Genomic DNA, 21,359 nt, shown 5'->3' with positions numbered 1-21,359 from the left:
GTGGTTGTGACATTTAAGCGTCCAGAGTGGAAAGCTCGGCAAATGAGCTTTAAAACAAAGCAAAAGTAGACAGTGTTGAGATTACCGGTTTCTGCGTGGATCTTCTTTTCTTCCAGAGCAGAGCTGACGTCATGAACATCACAGTGAGCTCTGATGAGCCGCCAAAGAAATGTCGAGTTCTGCCCAAACTAGAAAAGCACATCAAAGTGTTAGGACACGGTACTGAGCTAAAAGAGGCTGCATACATCCATAAATTTATCACACTGTATAATTTGCCACACCTCTTCTCTCTGCTCTAGTAGGATATTGAGACTTTCTCTTTTGTCAGACTCAGCGCCCTGATGCAAACGGTCGATCCTTTCGAGGAAGGAAGACAACTTGTCCTCGGGCTGTTCTTCGCCAACCGGTTCTGCATCGCTTTGCTCCTCTTCCTCAGAGTCTGTCAGTGCAGTCATATACCTGAAAGCACAAACAAACACAGTGTAGTTAAAGGAAAAAGTCTAGCTTCACTTTCCTCTTTTGCTGACGTGGATTAGAAGCTGCGCCGAAATAGCTTGGCGGTTCCAATCGCCGGGGCCAGACTGTCTCCATCCTGCCATCAGCAAGATGTGCGACTTGGCATCACGAAGCATCAATAAACAGCCTAAACTCTGCCAGTTTCCCTGAATTAAGAGAAAAAATGGCCTGTGTCCCGGTAACTCCATCAAAAAGCATCTTCTACTTGTGAGGTGGAATGAAAACACCTCAGCGGAGGAGGGGTTTTAAAAATTTTTTTTTTTAAATCAATCAACATCCCATCTTAACGAGCACTTTTACGGTCCCTTTTCCTGCCAGGTGCTGATTTAAAAGGATCAATCTTCGCCGCCTGTTTACACATAAATGACGCTGAGTTTGTTTACATAAGTGGGTCATTTAATTGTTTATAAATACTGGCTGTAAAGAAAGTCTTGACGTCTTACCGTGGATACCTGAAGGCTTTTTCTGTGAACACAGGCAGACTTGTTTGTCAGGGTGAGGCATGCAACACTCACATTAGATGTTTTATGGTGCCCTTTCAACTACTGTAAGTATGCGCTAACACCCTAAGCTAACACTTAAGAAGCGGTAGTAAAAAAAAAATTGCTATATTAATGGTAAAGGTAGAAATGAAAGAAGCAGACGAGAGTGAAAATATGAGAAGGCTTTTTTTTTTTTAAGCGTTGGCAGCCTCTGCATGTGCGTCATTGGCGGTTAAGGGAATATTTTGGGCTGCGAGCCATGGTTCTGGAGGGATGTGTCAGAGCGGGCCACAGACAGAAACACCATGGACCCAACAGGTGCCTCGTGCCGGAGGCTGCTTTCCTGACTCAACCCCCGCAACACACACACATACACACACACACCTTCAAACATGAGTGCAGTGATTGCAGGAGTGATATGAGGGCATCTGAGCTGCAGACGTTTCCCTTCAATCAAGAACATAACCTTCAGTCATGCGTTGGTGCGCTGAGATCAAAGAATTCTGACCTCATTATTTAAGTTTTATGTCTACTTGTCTGCTACCACCTGTATTCTAATTTCAATGAGAATACATGTGCTTTAAGGTGAGCCTATCGAACTTTTGCTGAACAGTTGGTGATTTGACTTGGTGATGTCACACAGAAATATCTAATATAAATATATATATATATATATATATATATATATATATATATATATATATATATATTAGTCAATATAAACATGTGCAATCAAAAATGGTGAAGAGCTCTTTCCTTCAGCAGCTGAGGTGCTGCAGACCAGTGGAGCTCTCAGGTGGATAGAAGATGTATAAATGGTAAATGCATTGCACTTATATAGCGCCTGTCTAGACTTTGGACCAGTCAAAGCACTTTTACACTACAGGCCACATTCACTCATTCACACATACACTCACACACCAGCCATCAGGATCAATATGGGGTTGAGTATCTTGCCCAAGGACACTTCGACAGGTAGACTGGAGGAGCTGGGAATCAAAGACGACCCGCTCGACCCCCTGAGCCACAAATGACACTACTTTTAAGGCCTTCCATGTCCTGCTTCTGTGGACAGATGTGAACGTGCACAGAGACCACAGATGCAGGTTCATTCATATTTTTCAGGGGTCCGCAGACACAAATGCGTTTCACATTTGCATACTAGTAAACAGGTTTGCATCGTGATAACTTTCTAATTGTGAAATCCCGTCAATGGGCCTGATTTACTAAAAGTTTGTGTGTGTAAAAACGTGTGCAAACCTGACATTACCCGCAATGAAATGTGCAAGCTGATCTACTAACGCAGCGCACCAAGGTATGCGTCTTTCAAAGGTGCAAGTTAATACGTGCTCTACATTTAGTACGTTCGCCATAATGAATATGTAATATGGGGCGTTTTTACCCCAGTGTGCAAAATACAAGGAGGAGAAAATGCAAATGCAAAATGTTATTTAGCACGCGCATTGTGATTTACCAAACCTGGAGGTAATTTTGCTGAGGGTAACTGCGTCTATAAATAATACGTTTGAAGGGCAGGTATTAACCTGCTGCTCACTGCGCACAAATGACTGCTGTTACTGTGGAGAGGAGGAGACGGAGGCACAATGACAGAATACACCGAAAACAGATTTTTTTTCTCCAATATTTTTTGGGTGGAATATTTTTGGTTGTAATAACAGCATTGACACACAAATATTCTCCCATATAGTGGTTTTTCTGGTAATATTTATTTTGCTGTAACTCAATATGTTTGTTAAACTCTTCCACTAGAACCTCTAATTCCATGGGATCACATTTCATTTTGCGCTTGCGGGCTTTCTGCTCGTCCAAACTCTTGGTAGAAGCCCGGAAAACGCACGCTAACCAAACGTGCAATCTATTGTACTGCACACGCAATTTAGTATTTATTTGGGATCTCAGTAAATCAGGCCCTGTGAGTATGACATATTGTTGTGCTGTAGTTTACTGATCAGTTTTCAGGCACTTTAAACAACAAGCCAACACTAACACAGCCCCTGTATAGTTTTACAAAGGACTGTTTTTGGTCTGAATGCAGCCGAGTTCCTGTATGTTGCTGAACAACAGGAAACAACGAAGTACAGTAGACAAGACAGGCATTCCTTTTTGCTTCTCAAGCATATTGATGCCATCACAAATTCTGGGCTAAGCAAAGATGTCATCAGAGGAATGCAAGCAAACCCTTGAGGTCATGTTCCTGTACCAATTCATTCATGGAAGGATGATGACATTCATGGAAGGATGATGACATTTATGTCACGTAGACACTTGTGGCAATATAGACACGGAATGTACAAATTGACGGTTACGGTCACTAGTATTGCAAAGCTTCTGGTCACAATATTTGTTTATTAATGGCCTGAGGAAACTCTTGTCTGTCAGAATAAATAATGTTTTAGTGACTTTATACTCACTTGTTTTTTGCTAGTTTTGCGATATATTCCCTATACTGCAGTGAGATTGTATTTTCAACATTCTACCCCTTAAAACTTTTCTGAGCGGATCTTTGCCTGAAATGTCCAAATTGTGGGAGATAACCATGCAGCTCTATTATAGGTAGTATTTACAGTAGTTCTGTAACTTTTTTTTTGTTGGCTACACTCCACCTGCATTTCTTCATATAAAAGTGAGAACTCTCTAACCTATTGGCTTGTATTTATTTCATTTCCAGTGGCTTGGTAGGAAACAGAGACTCATTATAACCGTAAGAGACTTTAAAGTATCTTTATTTTAATCTTCGTCTGTTTTTGGGATCGTACGCCAAAGCCCGTCTACAATCCCCCTCTCTACACTAACCCCTGAGTAAATCCTAAAACCTGCAGGCAAAGCTCAAACCATTTATTGGCCAATGCAACTAGGCTTAAAGAATCTGAGTGTTAGTGCTTTTGTGCTTACTCTGACTGTTGTGGTCTTCCTCTTTGTCTGTCTAATACAGAGCAATACCTGTATTAAAAATACCTGTATTTAAAAAAACAAAAAACAGACCTGGCCTTTAACAATGGTAAGACAGTCGTTTCTTTCGACTTGTGTCATTCATTCATTCCCTAATTCATTCATCCTTTTGTTCTTTTATTCATTCAGCAGTCTTTTTTACCTCCCTCCCCACAGTTATTTACTCAGTGGAGCTGGAGAGACAGGCAGCAGAGTACTAAGTGATCAGTGCATTCCTGTCACGCCATTCCACGGCTCATGAATCACTTGAGTTGAAAGAGTAAAGACACTAGGGTTCTATTTGTATGGCTGCGCGTGTTTACGTTATGTATGTATGTTTGCGCAGGGACCATTATTATCCTTTGCAATGTTACTAGCCGTGCACAGCTCTGAAAGGACATGTCTAAATATTGTCATTGCTATTTCAACACTGACCAGGTACATAATATACCAGCAGGCCCTCGTCGGTCCTTCACAGGACAAGAAATCTGATTGTTTTCGGCTGGCGAATTCAGTTTGCAAGGGCACAAGAAACTATATACCTATTCATACATCCAGAAAAAAATAACAATAAGAGAGAGCCACGAACAAGCTAACCACTTTTGATAATTGAGGTCATTAGAAAATATAAATACAATACATTTGATAATTACAGTTTTTACAAATGTGAGCAGTTGCTTGCTTTATATTACTGTAAATTCTTCACTAAGTTAAAAAAGCGAGTCATTTCGTTACAACTATTGATTTTCATTAACTGATCAATATACTGATTGCCAATGAACTGATTGTTCAATAAAATGTTAAAAATAGTGAAATGAATGACACAAAACAGTTAAGACAGGAGTCTTCATATTTATTTTGGCTTAATAGTTGTCTTAAACAATTAGTCATTGGAGATTGACTTAACTTTGTGGAGATTGATGGCAACTCGTTTTCCAACTGACTGATTAACAACTAATTGATTCAGTAATTTGAATATTTGGGTTTGGGGTTTTTTTTCAATTTGGGTATTTTGTGTGTGTGGTAGTGGTGGGTTGTATTTTATACTTCATATTTATTGTGTAAAATTCATTATAACAATGACAACCAGAACCAGGGTCCTTTATGGTCCACTTTGTTTAAAAGGACACAGTATGCTACGTCTACCCATACGGTGTCAACCTCAAACCCTCAACAAACAGTAAAGTTGTCCAGAACTCGAAGGCTTTAACCTCCGTTTTAAGCAGGATGTGTGCTCACAAGAGGAGATCAGCCATTCAGTGTAAATAACCCATGGGGCAATGAAGGGAGCACTCAATAGAGCTTAGCGTTGGCAATCTCTGTGGTTACACCGTTCAAAACAAACCCGAGTTACCATCCCAACATCACCGGGCCTTGGAACATGCAGCCCAGTTTATTCAGAGCGAATCTCTGGTGACAGGACCTTCTCTCTACAACAATGGTTGACTGGAGAGAGTCCAGTAATTTATTCTCTACCCTTTCCAAAGGCTCAGCAGGCATTGACTCTTTAGAGGTTCACTCCCAGTTTCCCACTAGTCAGCTGTTTAACTACGTAGGTGATACGGCTCAACGACGAGTTGATTTTAAAACGAAACCGCAATTTGAAACGCTTGATTCGAAAATCACAAAGGCAGCAATTTAGGATATATGTTATGTAGCACTGCTGAGCGAGGGTTTAAACTGTCATGACTTTCTGACTGTCATGGTCACCAATCAGAAGTGGCCCAATGCGACTTTTACAAAAGTTTAAAGTAAATGTGGAGTATCACACAACAACAATCAATCTGTAGTCAAGCAGAACGACCGATCCGTGCCAAAGTCTCACCAACACTGCATAGGTGATGACTTTCATTTGAAGAGTCACTGCCTGCAAACAGCATACTTTCCTGCTGACCACACAGGAGAAAATATTGCTCATGGACTAAGTGAGTGTTTGTCCAGCTGGTGTCTGAAAGACAACAGCCAGACATATATCACCGCTGATAATGGACCAAACATTATCAGAGCTGTTGAACTAGGATTCAGTGTTTTGGCCACAGGCTGCATTTTGCAACTGGTAAGTGTACGCCTTTTTCTCCCCTCTCTCTTCCTGCATGTGTGTGTGTTTGTTTGTGTTTATTTTTTGTGCCTAATGTCCTCATTATTGCTTTAACATTTTTGTCTTTTAGATTATCTTTAATGTTATTGGTGTTATCACATTTTCAGTCTAAAAAGATAAAATACTGTACTTTACACAATTAATGTTTTGGTTTATGATTTTTTTTTCCATTTTAAGAAAATGCTGTAAAAAAAAATGACACAAGAGTAAATCTGGCAGCAGGTCTTTCTCTCACAGTTGGAAAAAAAAGGCTGCACTGACGGTTAAATCTGCCAGAGCACTTGTTGATTACAGAGTGTCCAACAAGCCAGGGCTCAAGGCAGAGGATGATTGGGACCAGAGCAAGATTATTCATTCAAGATTAACTACATAAGTGCAGAAAATGTCTCAAATGTCAAAGCAAGAGAGAAGACTGAAATGGAAGAATCGGCTTTAAAGATTGCCTCTTATTTTTATGTGCAGTTTAGTGAATAAAAGGTGCCACATGCAATATAACTTATTGTATTTTTTGATCACACTTGACAAGGCTCATCCCTGTGCTTTGCAGGAGAGGAGGGCTCGTGTCAGCACCACAGACGCTGTGTTGCAAAGCGCAGCAGAGGCAGAGCCATCTACTGTGAAGAAGGGAAAGTGTTCATGGGGCTGCTTCTTTAAGAGCAGCACTGTGGCCCCCCTGCTGAGGTGAACAGCTACATGATGGAGAGGAAGACCACTGTATTTATTTAATTTACCACAGTTACAGCTTTTTTGATAATTGTTATATGTTTGATTGTTCTATGCTAACTAAAGTATGAATAATAATAAATACATGTCGGAAGGAATTCATATCTTTAAGATCTCGTCCTTGCATTAGAATATAGAGCAGTTCATATTTTGTTGGTATCTCATGTGGTAATGCTCCATCACATGTTTTTAATCTGTGGATATTGAACTCAAGCTTGATTTAAAAAATTACATCGCAAATCAAATTGCAATATCTGTCAGAAAACTCAGAGTTAGATATATAGATCAAATTTCCCTTAATCATTCATCACTGGGTTTCTAACAATGACAAGTGAAAATGAACCTGTCATTTGTCACAGACACATCATGACATAACATCTCAATAATGAATGCAGCGATTCATCTGAAGTGAGCATGCCATCTCACTGATTATACTTCCATTTCATAAATAGCTCTTATGTTAAGATGTTGTAATACTTTGTTCCTAAAATAGCAGCAGGAAGAAACAAATTTGGAAGCTTGAGGTTTTTATACACAGCTGTATACATGACGCCTTGGATTGTCGTCTTGCCAAAAGGCAAACAAGTAAGAAAGACATCTGAAGCGGCAGGTGGGATGACACAGAGAATGAAACTCAGGGAATGAGTAAGCGAAAGAAATGAAATATGAAAGAAAAGAGTCATTGTTGGTGAGGATGACTGGTGAAAATTACGTTGACTCTTCTGATACTGGTAATAACACATATACACTACCGGTCAAAAGTTTTAGAACACCCCAATTTTTCCAGTTTTTTATTGAAAAAAAGTTTTCAAGCTTACCATCTTGGTCTTTTTTCCTAAGCTAGTTGTGTCATAGCTTGGACTTATGTTTTGGGTCATTATCTTGCTGTAGGGTGAACCCCTGACCAACTACGTGCATATCAGAGGGTTCTGCATGGCATCGCTGCAGAATGCTGTGGTCGACCCTGGATCCAAAAAAACAGCCCCAGACCATCATGCTTCCTCCTCATTTGACAGTTAATGTCACACACTGAGGAACCATCCTTTCGCCTACTACCAAAACTCCTGCGTGATGAACACAATATTTTAAATTTTGATTCATCAGTACATGACACCTTCTTCCAGTCTTCAGTAGTCCATTGGTGGTGTTTCATGGCCCAGGCAAGCCTCTTCTTCTTATTCTGACGTCTTAGCAATGGCGTTCTTGCTGAAACTTGACCTGTCAAACCTGCAACTTGAAGTCTTCTCTTCACAGTTGAAACTGAGACTTGCTTACTACGACCACTATGAAGCTGTGCTTGAAGCTGTTGTCCTGTGAGCCGCCTATCACGCAAGCTGTTGACTCTCAGAAACTTGTCTTCTGACTCTGTTGTGGCTTTGGGTCTGCCAGACCTCTTCCTTTCAGAGTTTCCCCCAGTTTCTGAGGAGGAAACTGTACTCACTGACACCTTGACTTTCTTCGCAATTTCTCTGTAGGAAAGACCTACATTTTTAAGTGTTTTTGTATAATTTTCAGTTTTGGGTAACCTTACCTTTTTTTTTAACCTCTGGCAGTTCACGACTTATCTTAAATGTACCATTTCAAGCTATTCATCGGACTTGAACTGCTTGAATTTCAATAAAAAAGTGGAAAAATTGGGGTGTTCTAAAACTTTTGACCGGTAGTGTATATATAACAGTTAAGCATCCAGGGGAACTCAATAGTTCATATTATCATGCAAAAAACTGCTAAAAGGTGAAATTTCTACCGTAAAGATGTAAAATAATAAAAAATATATAAATTGAATGCCTTGCCTACTGTTGTGCAGAGCTCAGTCACTACAAGTATGGAATGGTCAGCTGCAGAAAAGCTACAAAAACACTCAATTAAACAGTAATTTGACACAGTGCTCCACCCTCATTTCAAATATAATAACCAGTGTATTATATCCTGTTAAGTTTTAATGGTGAACTTGTTCTCATACTTGCAGGTGCCAGCTTGCAACATCAGAGTTTATTTAGAGTCGTGTTTCTGGCCACCTGATGAATATACGTCCAATACTGAGTCTCTTCTTAGCTCTGTTTTTGTCTCCACCAACTTCTGAAGGAAATGTGTCGATCTTTAGCTGCTAAATACTCCACTATGTTCAGCAGCTTGTCGCGAGCTTTGTTTGTCTGCTGTTTGGTGCTGGACAGGTAGTATAAATCTGCCTGCTCCAGGTAAAAACAATAAGTCAAATACCTATTGTGACCTATTGTTAATATAAAAATGTGACAGCAACTTTAATGCATCACAGAAAGTAGGAGAAATACTATCCAGAGAGCTAGATCAATATTTCATTGATCCTCATATTATATAATAGAAAAGTCATCATGAGCCACTAAATTGTAAATGATAAGGAGATGTAGGTGGTCAAAGTCAAACTTGACATATATGGGTCAAAGGCCATCTAGGGTGACTAAGGACACATCAGACAGGTCAATGTGTCTGCTCTGTGTATATCTCTAGGGTTTTCTCTATAATTGGACCAACAAGAGCTCCTGCCAAGGCCAAAAATATCTTTCTTTAATTCCAAAAATAACACCAAATATCCATTCATTTGGAAATCAATAGTGTTTGGGGGCATCTCTGTGCAAGCGCTGTCCCGACATGTGAGTCAACCTCCTTGTCGTTGCCTGGGAAACTGTTGGTAGTGTAGCTCCTTTAAGAAAAGGGGTGGTGCATAATGTGTGTGTATAGCGAGTGTGAGGGAGCGAGCAGCGGAAAAGTGATGCTGGATGCAAACAAGCAGAGAAAAAAGGTTAGCAGTAAGTTGTCAACGTGGCGCTGAATGTATAGTACTGACTACAGGGTGGAAGTTAAAGGCTGCAGTTTCTCAAAAGAAAAGTCAGAAGAGAAAAGTGAAAGGGGTTAATCATGAAGTTTGCCTCACCTGAAGACGCTCAAAGAGAAAAAGAGAATGGAGAAATGTGTGGCTGCTGAGTCTCTCCTCACTTTTATTCCAAAGCAGTCAACACACGGGAGACACTGATCTCTGTATACATTGTACTCTAAAATCTTAAAGTCAATAAATGTGTTTGTTTGGCTAAATACCTCTCACTGAAGACTGAATTTGAGGATATAGATGCGAACATCTTGGATGCGGACAGCTGTGGATCCAAAACCTCCCATGACATCACATGGAAGTTACACTAAAGCTTTTAAGCACAAAGCAGACAATGAGCTCCTTTTTTCCCCCTCTTTTCTAAACATTTCTTGTGTGTTGATCAGGCTTGCCCGTCACTAAACAAAACTTCAGCTTGAATCGGCTTAAATCAACAACTATCCGATGTCATGGATGCTTTTTTTTTTGGAAAAGGAAAAAAAGAAGCGGCAATGTCCTTGAGCTACACAGACGACGTGATATGAATAAACTCAGTGGGAACTGTTCAAGGAATTACAAGTTCCTACAAGACACGTTTAAATGAAGCCTCTGACAGCTTGGCACACGGACGGTGTGATTGATTGCTCTCCTTATCTGCAGAGAGGTAGCTCTGAGGAAGCCGCTGTGACACATGAGGACTGAACGGAGTAAACAGCTCCAACTTTCAACGTTTCAGTGGCTGGGTCTACATCTTCACCGTTTTAATCAACGTTACCCACCTCCATCATTTTGACATAACGTCACACTGAAAGCTCTGCTGTTTATTGAACATTTCTGCTGAAGCAAATTTGACTTTGTTTAACAGACTCAGGTTGGAGCACATCAGATAATTTTCCAGCATTGGACACAGCTGATATATCTCTATAAACATACCAGACTGAGTTGGTTTTGAAAAATAATAGATACTCTTTATTAATCAAATGCAATCGTGCGACTAGAAAAAGACTTTAGCATAAATATTGGAAAACCATTAAGCTTATTTCCAGAGAGGAATCAAAACAGGTCTTTGCCTATTCATGACCAGCGTGTATTATGTTCTGCAGCAGAGCTCGCTGCAGGATTTGTTGAAGGCTCTGTCCACACACGCATGATGTCCCCTGTTAAAAGTCTGTTGCCCCCGCTACCATTTGCTTACACACATTTAGTAAATGTTGTTTCTGTGATTTATTTAATCAGGTGCTCACTCTATAGCGATTTACAGCACCTGACGATAAAATGTTACTGCTGTGTTTGCAAACTCACATCCAGCACAAAGCAATAAATGCCGCTAATCTCGCTTAATCTTAAAAAATATTCTCGGGGCTTTAGATTTTGACAAACGAGCAACAAACATTGAGCAAAAAGGCTATTACCCCACCCTCAGCTCAGCATCACCGCTCTTATATTTGTGTGGAGATATTGTGTTCAAACAGACATGAAGAGCCTTTTAAATGGATGTGAGGATTAGGGGTGTAACTGGCTCCTCTGGTTTGGGTGGGGGGGGGGGGGGGGGGGGGGGGGGGGAGAGACGCTGCACATTCCCTAAGGAGCTGGAATTTCTTCACCATACCATTCCCACTAACCCCCACCACCCCTCTCTCCTCATACAAATAACAGAGCGGCAGGGAAGGTTCTTTAATTATGGGAGGTGTGTGCGTGCTGTGATTTCTTTTAAAGCATAATAACCCCGGCTGTAATTAAGAGCATTTGATGCGGCCGACGGCTGCCATTCAAAACCCGTGAATCACATCTGCTAGAGGGCAGCCTTACACTTCACAACACTTCAGAACTAATGTAAGTAGAGATAAGGTGACCTGAAATATGTATTCGTCATGCGCAACTCATATGATACGGTTTTATTACCTGTCCTCCAGCTGTCTCGCGTCCAATGCCGACGAATGCACCTGAAATATTTTAAGGGGTGACACCCTAGCAGACCCGCTCTGAGTGAGTCACAATACATTTTATCTGGTTGCAACTTAAGTAGAAGAAACATTATATACACATTGATTTTGGCTTCTTTCCTGGAAAAAAAAACATTAACTCACCCAACCCAATCTTTGTGTGGAATATGATTCTTGGAGAACACAGGCATTGTTTAACGCTAGATGTTCAGTTGGACTACTTTATGTTGTTGTAGTTGTAAAAATAATAATAATTTCTTTTTAAAACAGCTTGGAGGTGATTGATTAATCATTGCAAGGACAGTAACAGGTAACAGAGATGGAGAGGAGCCGTGAAGCTCTGATTTAAGGCTCGCTGCACACCTACAAACTGTGTGGTTAGGATGTAAAAGCAGCTGCTCTCAATGTTATGATGTCTTCTTGGCACCGCACGTACACCACTTCCTACACAAAGGAAGCTTAGGTCAATCTGGGCTAAGTGCTCCAATGGCAGACAAAATGTCCCTCCAGGTCTGTGTGTGTGTGTGTGTGTGTGTGTGTGCAGTGCAAATAAAATTCCAATCTCATCTTTCTTTGATTTGTTCACCAGGTTTGTTACAGTTGCAGAGTCGCGTGTAGAGAACGCACTCAATCACGTCCAACAAAAACTTGAGTCTGCCTCACTGCTGAAAACATTAAAGCCTCAACTTACTCGTCATCATTTTACTGGAGATATTTGTTTTTTTAAGATGAGATTTTAAATGGTAATCCATTCAAAAAGAAACTCATCTGTTGTTTATGTTATCCAGGGGATTGGCATGAGTTTAAGGTAGGCTATTTGGCTGTGCACAGAGGTGGATGACTGGGCATGTGGTCCCTGATTAGTCTGCTGTACTCAGCACCACCTGAGGCTAATGTACGTACTGTCATAACTATAATTTAGCACATAAAATGAGCAAGCGCATTTAACTGGTGAAGTAAGGTAGACACGAGATGTTTGCTTCGCGTACTGATTGACAGTTGAGTCTATTGAGCAAATATGTCTATTGAATAAAGTGGAAATTAGATGGAAATCAAGTAAGGATATCATGTCAGTTGGCCACCTGTTGAATAAAAGGCCTTCTTTGATGATCGTCTGCTGCAATTATTTTCATTAGCTGGACTGGTTATATTTGGGGAAATATTTATATTTGGATGATTAGGAACAACAAAAAGATCCTGATACTAGTATAGCACATCAATGCACACACACGCAAGGATGATGTTCTGTTATCAGATAGATGTGACAAAGATGCACACTGTACACTAATATGATGTACAATAATCAGGGGGAAATTAAGTCCCTGAATTAAATCTGAGGTTACAAGTCTTGGTGTGAGCTTAGATTCAGGTCTCGCTTTAACAAAGTGACGAAAAACATGTTTTCCCCTGAGAAACACACAGAAAGACTAATTCATGCCTTTATCTCAAGCCATCTTAATTACTGTAATTGAAACTTCGTCACACTAATGCACTTCTTTTAAAATGTTGTATTTTACTTGATTTTGTATATTCTGTTTTAGTACTATTTTTTTACTATTTTACATCTTACATTCATGTTTTTTTTCTCTCATCTTTTTTGTTCTTTTTTTAACATTGCTTTACATTGCTCCTTCCAAGCCCTTTTAATGTGAAGCACTTGGTATGTGTCTAACCCTAACCCCTGAACAGCATCCACACCAACGCCTGCTCAGCTCTACTGGCCTGCCAGCTCATGAGCTGCTGATAAGTATTGTAAACAGTGGAGTCTGCTGGACAAACTATGTAATGATGACACTGATTCATAATCAATACCAGCCCTGTCTCTGTACTATGACCTGAGTGATTTCATTTATTTAATATCAGTCTTCACATCATTTTATACTGGACTGGATTTATTAAAAAAGACAAAAATGATCGGATTATTTATGTTACTTGACAAACCTGAGCTCCTTTTACAGCCAAGTGATTGTAGTAGTACTTCAACAATTTAGTATTGCACCGTTATAAAGCTGGGGTACTCATAAGACACAGATGAAAGAAAACAATGGTCAAAATCTAAGATCCAAAAAAAATCCAAAATATACTAACTTTTATTTCCTGTTAATGGTCAAGCAACACTTCTTGCTATGCAACCAATTAGATCATTTCATTAAACCCTGTGTCCAAGCTCCAGCTGAGATAACAATGATGACATCACTTTTAACATATTCACGGGTTATTTTCTTAGACTTGTCAAATCTCCAGAAGATGAACATATTATGCAATGAGAACTATTAACTAAATATTATGGTGTAGTTGCCATGGTCAAAATTGCCAGTCGTGTGACACTCTGTCACTTTTAGGTTTGCCATCGACATCCCACAGAAAATAAATAATTGTACAGCTGAGAATAAAATTTCCTGAGCATTTCACACAATGAAAGGTTACTTGGAAAAGTCACAATTTAAACAAATAGATCAAATATCGTTTCTTTCTTGCCATTCATGTGTGTAAATTCTGTAAATATTTAAATCCTGTGTACTTGAATTCAATCAGTATGTTCAAATAAAACATTTCAAAGTACAGTATGTGTGTGTGTCATTGTGAGGGGGTCAGTAAAAGTGCAGCAGTGTAACTTGGTGTGTAATTTGTGAGGAGGAATTTGGGAAAACTCACTACTGTCAATATGGAAATTGGGTTTGCATAATATTAAGAAAGCTGATGAGATCATAGTGGCAAAAATGAAGATGTTCTGAGTCATTTCTGAGAACGATATAATCAGAAGTACTCACCCTCCCTCGCTCTCTGCTTCCTCTGAGCTCCGACCTGAAGGTCTGGCCGCGGAGACGGTGCCCGCTGCCCTTTTCCTCCGTGTCGGCGTGGTCCTGTGAAGTGGGCTAACCCGTCGCGCCTCTGCACCTTCGCGTCCCCTCAGCTCTTCCCTGACTTGGTCCGGCAGCGTCGGCAGAGCTTCCTTCAGCGCCTTCATCTCGTCCTTCAGCTCGGACACGCATTGGATGAGGGCCTCGAGGCGCTCCAGCACCACAGCCTGACCCCTGGGCATACCTGGACCGTCCACCAACATGAGGCTGGTAGTCTGTTCGTTGTTGCGGTTGAGGTAGAAGCCCGGCCCTGAGCCTCTTCGTCCGGATCTGAAGCCTTGGTAAACCACCACAGCCAAGCCGATGCCGGCCATTCCAGCCAGCGCTCCCAGGACTAGCACCTTGCTGTCTGCCTGGGCCATCCTGCAGGCCTGTAGAGACAACACAGCAGGTTTAGACTACTGAGTTCATTAATATCTAGCTGAATTTCCTGTATTTTGTGGTTGTACTCTAATTAAGAGACTGAGAAATAATTATATATGTTCATTATAGAATTATAGTTCTAAAGTTCTTAAGCAGACATGCAGTAATACATTTAAGCTCAAGCACGCAGCATTTGCTACTAACATTGGCAGCCTGTTTGATAAACAGATTAAAGATAACAATTACCAACTTGCTGTTATTTGTCACCATCAGAAATAAAACAAATGTGGGTGCAAGTGATTGGTGCAATACCGATAAAGATGTACCAATATCAATATTGTATATTGGCCCGATACTGACTCAAATAGCTGAATTGGGTATCAGTAACAATGGGCCGATCTGGTATAACACATCATTATTTTAATACATAACAATTCAGTAAATGTGTATCTACGTATTCATTTGTTGCACTTTGTTTTACAAAGGTAGTAAAAGCAATGTTTCAGTCAGGCCTGATTTTGCCTTACACATAAAGGAATGATCCCAGTCTCTTCGACACAGTAAGGCACGCAGCTTTTTAATTAAACACTGGTATCTGGTCAGCACTCAGTATCAGCTGACACCCAAAGCCTAGGTATCGGTATCAGGAAAGAAAAAGTTGGATCAGTGCGTCTCTAAATCCCAGACATGTTAATATGAAAGAACGTTTCTGTGGTCAGTATGTGGATGCTGAAAGAGTTTTCATCTCATTTTTATTGCTGTCTATATCCCACCATCAGCTGATGTGGACATAGTGTATGACATCATTCACTCCACAGCTGCAAGACTGCAAGCTCAGCACCCCAATGTTTTTGTAGCCATGACTGTAGACTTTAACCATATGACACTGGACAGAAGATGACAACACTTTATCAGTATATTAACTGCCCCACTTGTATGCAAATGCTAAGAATGCATACAGTTCCACTGCCCTTCCCCCTTACTTGGCAGATCTGATCAAAACCTGGACCTGCTGGCACCAAAGTATGTCCCCCTTGACCAACAGCAGCCTGTACCCACGAGGATTGTGAGGTGGTGGACTCAGGAGACTGATGAGGCACTACAGACTGGGATGTCCTTTATGAACCACATATGGAGGACATCACATACATCTGAATACATCAAATTCTGTGAACACACAACTTTGCTGGCACGGACTGTACTCTGCCTCCCTAAAAACAACAAGCCCGGAATCACCTGTGAACAGAAAGTACTTCTTAATAAGACGAACAAAATATTCAAGTGTGGGGGCGGGGAAGAACTGAGAAGTGTACAGTACAACCTGGGGGTGAAGCTACCTCCTACAGCAGGTAGATGAAGGCCAAACTCCAGCAGAAGTACACAAGAATGATGACTGGAATGAAGGAGACCACTGCGTTTCAGTTGAGAAACATTCCCAACTGCCCACTACTATCTCTCCCTTCCCCCTTAATCCCCATTTGGTGAGTTCCTTAGTCCCAAAACCTCCACCTTTGAAGTGTCTTTTCTCCACAGACACTACAGGCACCCTCCCCCCACCTGACAGACTAAACAAAGCAAGATTGTATTTCCCCACAGTATCAACAGTAGGGTTCTGAGGACCTGTACCACCAATCTGCTATTCTGCAACACCTCTTCAACCTGAGCCTGAACCAGGAACTCTACCAGTGTGTTGTGACCAGTGCTCTGTACTTCACTTCACTGGCGACACAAACAGACTTAATAAGCTGATTAAGAAGGCCTGTTCTGTAACTGACTACAAACCAGACACATTTAAAGTTATGGTGGAGAGGAGGACACTGAACAAACTGTTATCCATTAGAGATAATCCTGACCTCCTGACCTCTTGACCACCCTTTCACCACCTACTGGACAAACAGACGAGCACTTTCTCTAACAGACTACTAGTATTTAACTTTGATTGATTGTTTGGAGTCACTGAAAGTCCAAATTCTCTGATTCCAGCTTCTCCTATGTGAATATTTTATGGTTTCTTTAGTCGTCTATGATAGTAAACTGAATATCTTTAGGTTGTGGATATTTGAGGATGTTATTTTAGGCTTTGGGAAACAAAAAATGAGTCAGTTTTTAGTTGCAGCCCTAATTATTAATCCAATGAAAGTGTTTTTAAAAATTCATGTCGTGTCATTATTTCCTAGAGCTAAAAATGGCCTCTTAAGTTTGTCCAACAAATAAAGCTAAAGCTAATCTTCATATTTGAGAAGGTGGAACAAGCAAATATTTGGCCTTTTTGTTTGACTTAAACAAATAATTTATTACCAAAATTGTTGTAACTTTATTTGTAGTCAAACTAATTAAATAATAAAAAAAATAATCTCAACACATGGTATCATATTGTCTGGTACATCATTTATAATATATTCTTAAGGTTTAATTCCATCTGATGTTTAAACTGATCTCAGCATCAACTTGTAAGTGATTAACATTGAGTTCAGTTTGACAATATAGGCTTTATCAACATTGTGTGTCAGGAGACAGTTCTGTGGTTGTCACTAAGTAGCCATAACAGTCTGATGATGTTGGGTACAAGTTGATACTGAGTGACTTAGTAACAACATTTAACTAATAGTCAGCTGGCACCTGGGTGAGGATTAATGTTACACAGAACAATGTCCATGAACAGTACATGCAGAAAACACTGATTGTAAAGAGTCTGGTAACTCAATGTTAAGCACAAGGACGCAGCAACAAGAAAAGGTTATTCTCTCATCTATGTTCAGACACCTTTCTCTTGTCATGTGTTTTCTCTAAATGACTGTAATTATGAATGGCCACACCAGAGTCATATTGAAGTCATAGTAATAGACTGGGCACAGAAAAAACACTGGTTAAAATTTAATATTAGAGTCAATACAGAATTTGGAGGATATGTATGTTTAAAAATAAACAAGGTGTATAGATGTGTATCTGTTAATGAGCTTCATTTATGAAATGACTGAATTAAAACTGCGTAGTACACTTTGTTCATTTAAAAAAAAGAGTTCAAAGTTACATAGTAAACAAATGAGGTATGAACATAATGGTGAATGAAATGTTAGACGTTGTATTTTGGGGCTATTATTTTGTATTATTTGTTTTTAGTATGAGGTTAACACAGTAGGTGTAATAACCTAAACCTTATCAGTCAATAATGCTACTTTCTTCGTTTGTTTGATATAGCCTAATTCGTTATGGTATATCGAGTACATGGGCATTCTTTTCTCTTTTTTTAACACTATTTTAATACGAGCCGATTAATTAAATGGCATTCACTTATAAGAGAGTGTGTAGTAAACTGTTACTTATGTTTAAAAGGGGTTACGTTCGTGTCAAGCCAGCTAGCTACTTAGATAATTGGATTAAGACACTAAGAATCAAAGAGCGTGTTAGACAGCAGACAACAGCTCTATAAAGACATTGTCAGTCCGTGTCAAGCATGTGTTATCCTTACTAACACAAAGCCAGTGTTTTAATTGTAGGCTGTAAGCACACATATGACAAACAGTCCTGCTGCTAGCTAACGTTAAGTTAGGTCGTGAGTCCACTAACGCTGCATAGATCAAAACAAAGTTACTCGCAAGGGTTAAATGCAGTAAAAAAGCGTTAAGGGTAATAATGTCAGTAATACAGCAGCACGACAAGTCATTACATGCACACGTTAAGGCGAAATAAAAGCGAAATTGACAGTATTAGAGACCTTACTGCAGATGTCAGGGGGTTGGAGGTGGTTTGACAGCTCTGTGGTGTTACCGAAAAAATATTCCGTGTAGGTCCAGGCGGGGCAAATAAACGTTCCGCGCGTCTACTGATATACATGGAACACGATGAATACCCCAATTAAAATCTAAGTATTTAATATCAGACCATGAATATATATGAAGTATCTTGTCTTCACTGCTGCTGCATCTCAATACGTCCCTATGTAAAGATTACGTGTTTTTTCTTGTTGTCAGTTCCCCTCTCTAAATCCAAACTGTTGGATGTTTGATGTTGGGTTTGGCCTCAGGACTAAACATAATTGTTGTATGCGGGTATGGAAAATCAATTAATGAAGTTTCATTTTTCATAAAAACTGAAAAACTCTCATTATAATTTGAGGACCTTTGGTTTCTGGCAGCATTTGTCTCTAATTCCATTAAACACTTAACTCTAATGGTAATTACCCTAATGGCACATTACTTTCTTTTGTTTGCCACAAGGAGCCAGCAAACTTCTGAACACACTGAAGGCTTCTTTTTTACTCTTTACATTAACAGATTAGGACCATCTATTGTCTCCTTGAGCATATACGCAGCTGGTCCTTTGATATGCCTGTTCTTGGAAGAAAATACTGACTCTGTATCATCAACACTTAAGGCTACAAGCCTAATGATTCACAGTATATTCTTTCACATTAATACAATGTCTTTCCTGTTCATGCATATAATGGCAGAATACAGATAAGCTTTATAAGAACTAACATAAACTCTCTGTCCTGATTACAGTATGTCAAATAACCGAAAAATCCTCTAAAGTGAAACAGTAAACAAGCATTGCATTGTGCAGGCATGTCCATCACATGTTTAAAGCTGTACATTTTGTAACCATTATGTGAGGAAAAGTGCATAATCAACTGTGTTTGTCTCCATTTATTCCTCTAAACATACAGTAAAATTAGCAGTATTAAGACATTTGATCTTATTGTGTGCAATAATCAAATGTTATATATTTATTATCTATGTATGTCTATATATATAGCAGCAGATTTTTATTCTTCAAGTTAAGTTCTCTCTCATCAGCTTTATTGTCACAACATGTTAGTAATGATTGACCAGAGTTCACAACAAGTTCCAATGTCCGAATTATGTGGCATAAAACAAGTTAAATAGACTGATAATAATAAGTGTTCTTAAAGGAAGTTATCAATCAATATAAATTGTTTTATAAATGTCAAATAAAAAGTTTCTAATCTCATTTGTACCTCTAATTCTGTCTGTATTCAACAAAGTTTTTATAACATAGTTTATCTTGCGTAAACTATGACATATAGTTTCTCATTTATATTACACCTCTGATATTACTTCTTTTTAAATATAACATAAGAAAACAGTCACTCACCTCTATGATTTGCTCCTCTCACAAGTAGTGTCCCTGCAGTGAACTTGGACAGAGTGAGCACCAGCATTTAAAAAGTTACTAAACACATGAATTATCACATTCACCTTGGACCTGTAGTCATGGAGCTGTCCCTACTGGGTTTTATTCAGTGTTACAAATGACAATAACTGTGGAGCAGTTAGAAAAGGTTTTTTTTTTTTTTTTTAATCATTTGGATGAAGAATTACTATTATTGTTAACTTTTTAACTGATATTTTTACTTTTTATTACATGTTAGTAATATTCTTGTGTGTGTGTGTGTGTGTGTGTGTGTGTGTGTGTGTGTGTGTGTGTGTGTGTGTGTGTGTGTGTGTGTGTGTGTGTGTGTGTGTGTGTGTGTGTGTGTGTGTGTGTGTGTGTGTGTGTTTGGCTTTCCCAGATGCCAGATTATCATATTCATCTGCACATAGAGAAATACAATTTTTGATTAACGGTTTGTTAAACTTTCCATCAGGAAAAAAAAAGCAAACAACAACAAAGACCTTGATGACCTTATAGAGTTGGTTCATTACATAAATGGCCTTATTCTGGGATGATGATGTTTATTTGACTTGGCAGTGATACATGAACTCTCTAAGTAGTTATTTATTTGAGTCTATAGAGAGCCTGATGGGCATACTTGCTTGGATGCCGAGGTAACAGGGAGTTCCCTTGCATTACGTGATGTGAGGATCGCTACGTGCAGTTTCTTCCTTGCTCTCTGAACACAGTATTGTTCCTTAGCCCACAGCCTGCATTCTGCCAGCACAGGGAACAAAAACCCACCTGAAACCCGGAGGCATGGTGGTGCAAAAAAAAAGCAGCTTGGCCAGCAGCTCTGGGTTTGCCCCTGTAGACGTAGATATGGCGATAAGGGAGGCGCATCCAGCCATGGCCTTGCTCCCATCGGGTCAAAGCCGTCAGATAAGCAGATATTGTCAACACTGTCGTTTTATCCACCCACCACACATCTGCCCAAACTCTCATACCACAGGGAGGGAAATAAAAGCAACCTCAGATTTGCCTTTGTGCACAGAAATAAGCACATTACACTTGTCAAACAATACATGGGAGAAGAATCAGGGTGAAATAAGGCATCACTATCAGTACTTGACTGACAGACCACAGTGTGAAGCCCTATTGTTCCCTGTCAGTATTGTATGAGGCTTTTCTGCTCATGTGCATCAGGCGCCTACCTCAGTGGGAGGAAAACTAACATCTGTATCAGTTGCGTGCCGTATTTACAGATAGTTAAAAGACTCATTCAGCCATAAAGATGTGGCAAGTGTTGTGTAACAGAAGACATAATATCACTCAGCTATAGCCTTCGTGAGGAATTGGGGAAGTCCAACTCATAAGCCTACACTTGCTCTGCTGATGTCTATCTCGACTGCAAGTACTCGGTGTTCCTATCCTTAGGCCTACCAAGACGCTCAGCTACTTACTGAA

General features: G+C 39.8%; 1 protein-coding gene across 3 annotated transcripts in view; it reads right to left on the bottom strand.

Moving 5' to 3' along the window:
* LOC133991495 (regulator of microtubule dynamics protein 2) overlaps positions 1-20,014 on the bottom strand; it is a 35,538-nt gene extending 15,524 nt beyond the window's left edge. Inside the window, exons 1-4 of one of the 3 annotated variants that reach the window (XM_062429926.1) lie at positions 19,893-20,014; positions 14,325-14,785; positions 282-459; positions 86-188 (exon numbers count right to left, since the gene is read on the bottom strand). In XM_062429926.1, the coding sequence (XP_062285910.1) occupies positions 86-188; positions 282-459; positions 14,325-14,776 (733 nt within the window). In that variant the 5' untranslated portion in view covers positions 14,777-14,785; positions 19,893-20,014. Of the gene's footprint in view, positions 1-85; positions 189-281; positions 460-14,324; positions 14,786-18,492; positions 18,586-19,892 lie in introns of those variants that run through there. The other 2 variants (XM_062429927.1, XM_062429928.1) reach the window with 2 other exon arrangements.
* Positions 20,015-21,359: the final 1,345 nt, after the last annotated feature.

Source organism: Scomber scombrus, chromosome 12, assembly GCF_963691925.1.
Source record: "Scomber scombrus chromosome 12, fScoSco1.1, whole genome shotgun sequence".
Classification (NCBI taxonomy): Eukaryota; Metazoa; Chordata; class Actinopteri; order Scombriformes; family Scombridae; genus Scomber; species Scomber scombrus.
This window is presented reverse-complemented; position numbering and strand designations above follow the sequence as displayed.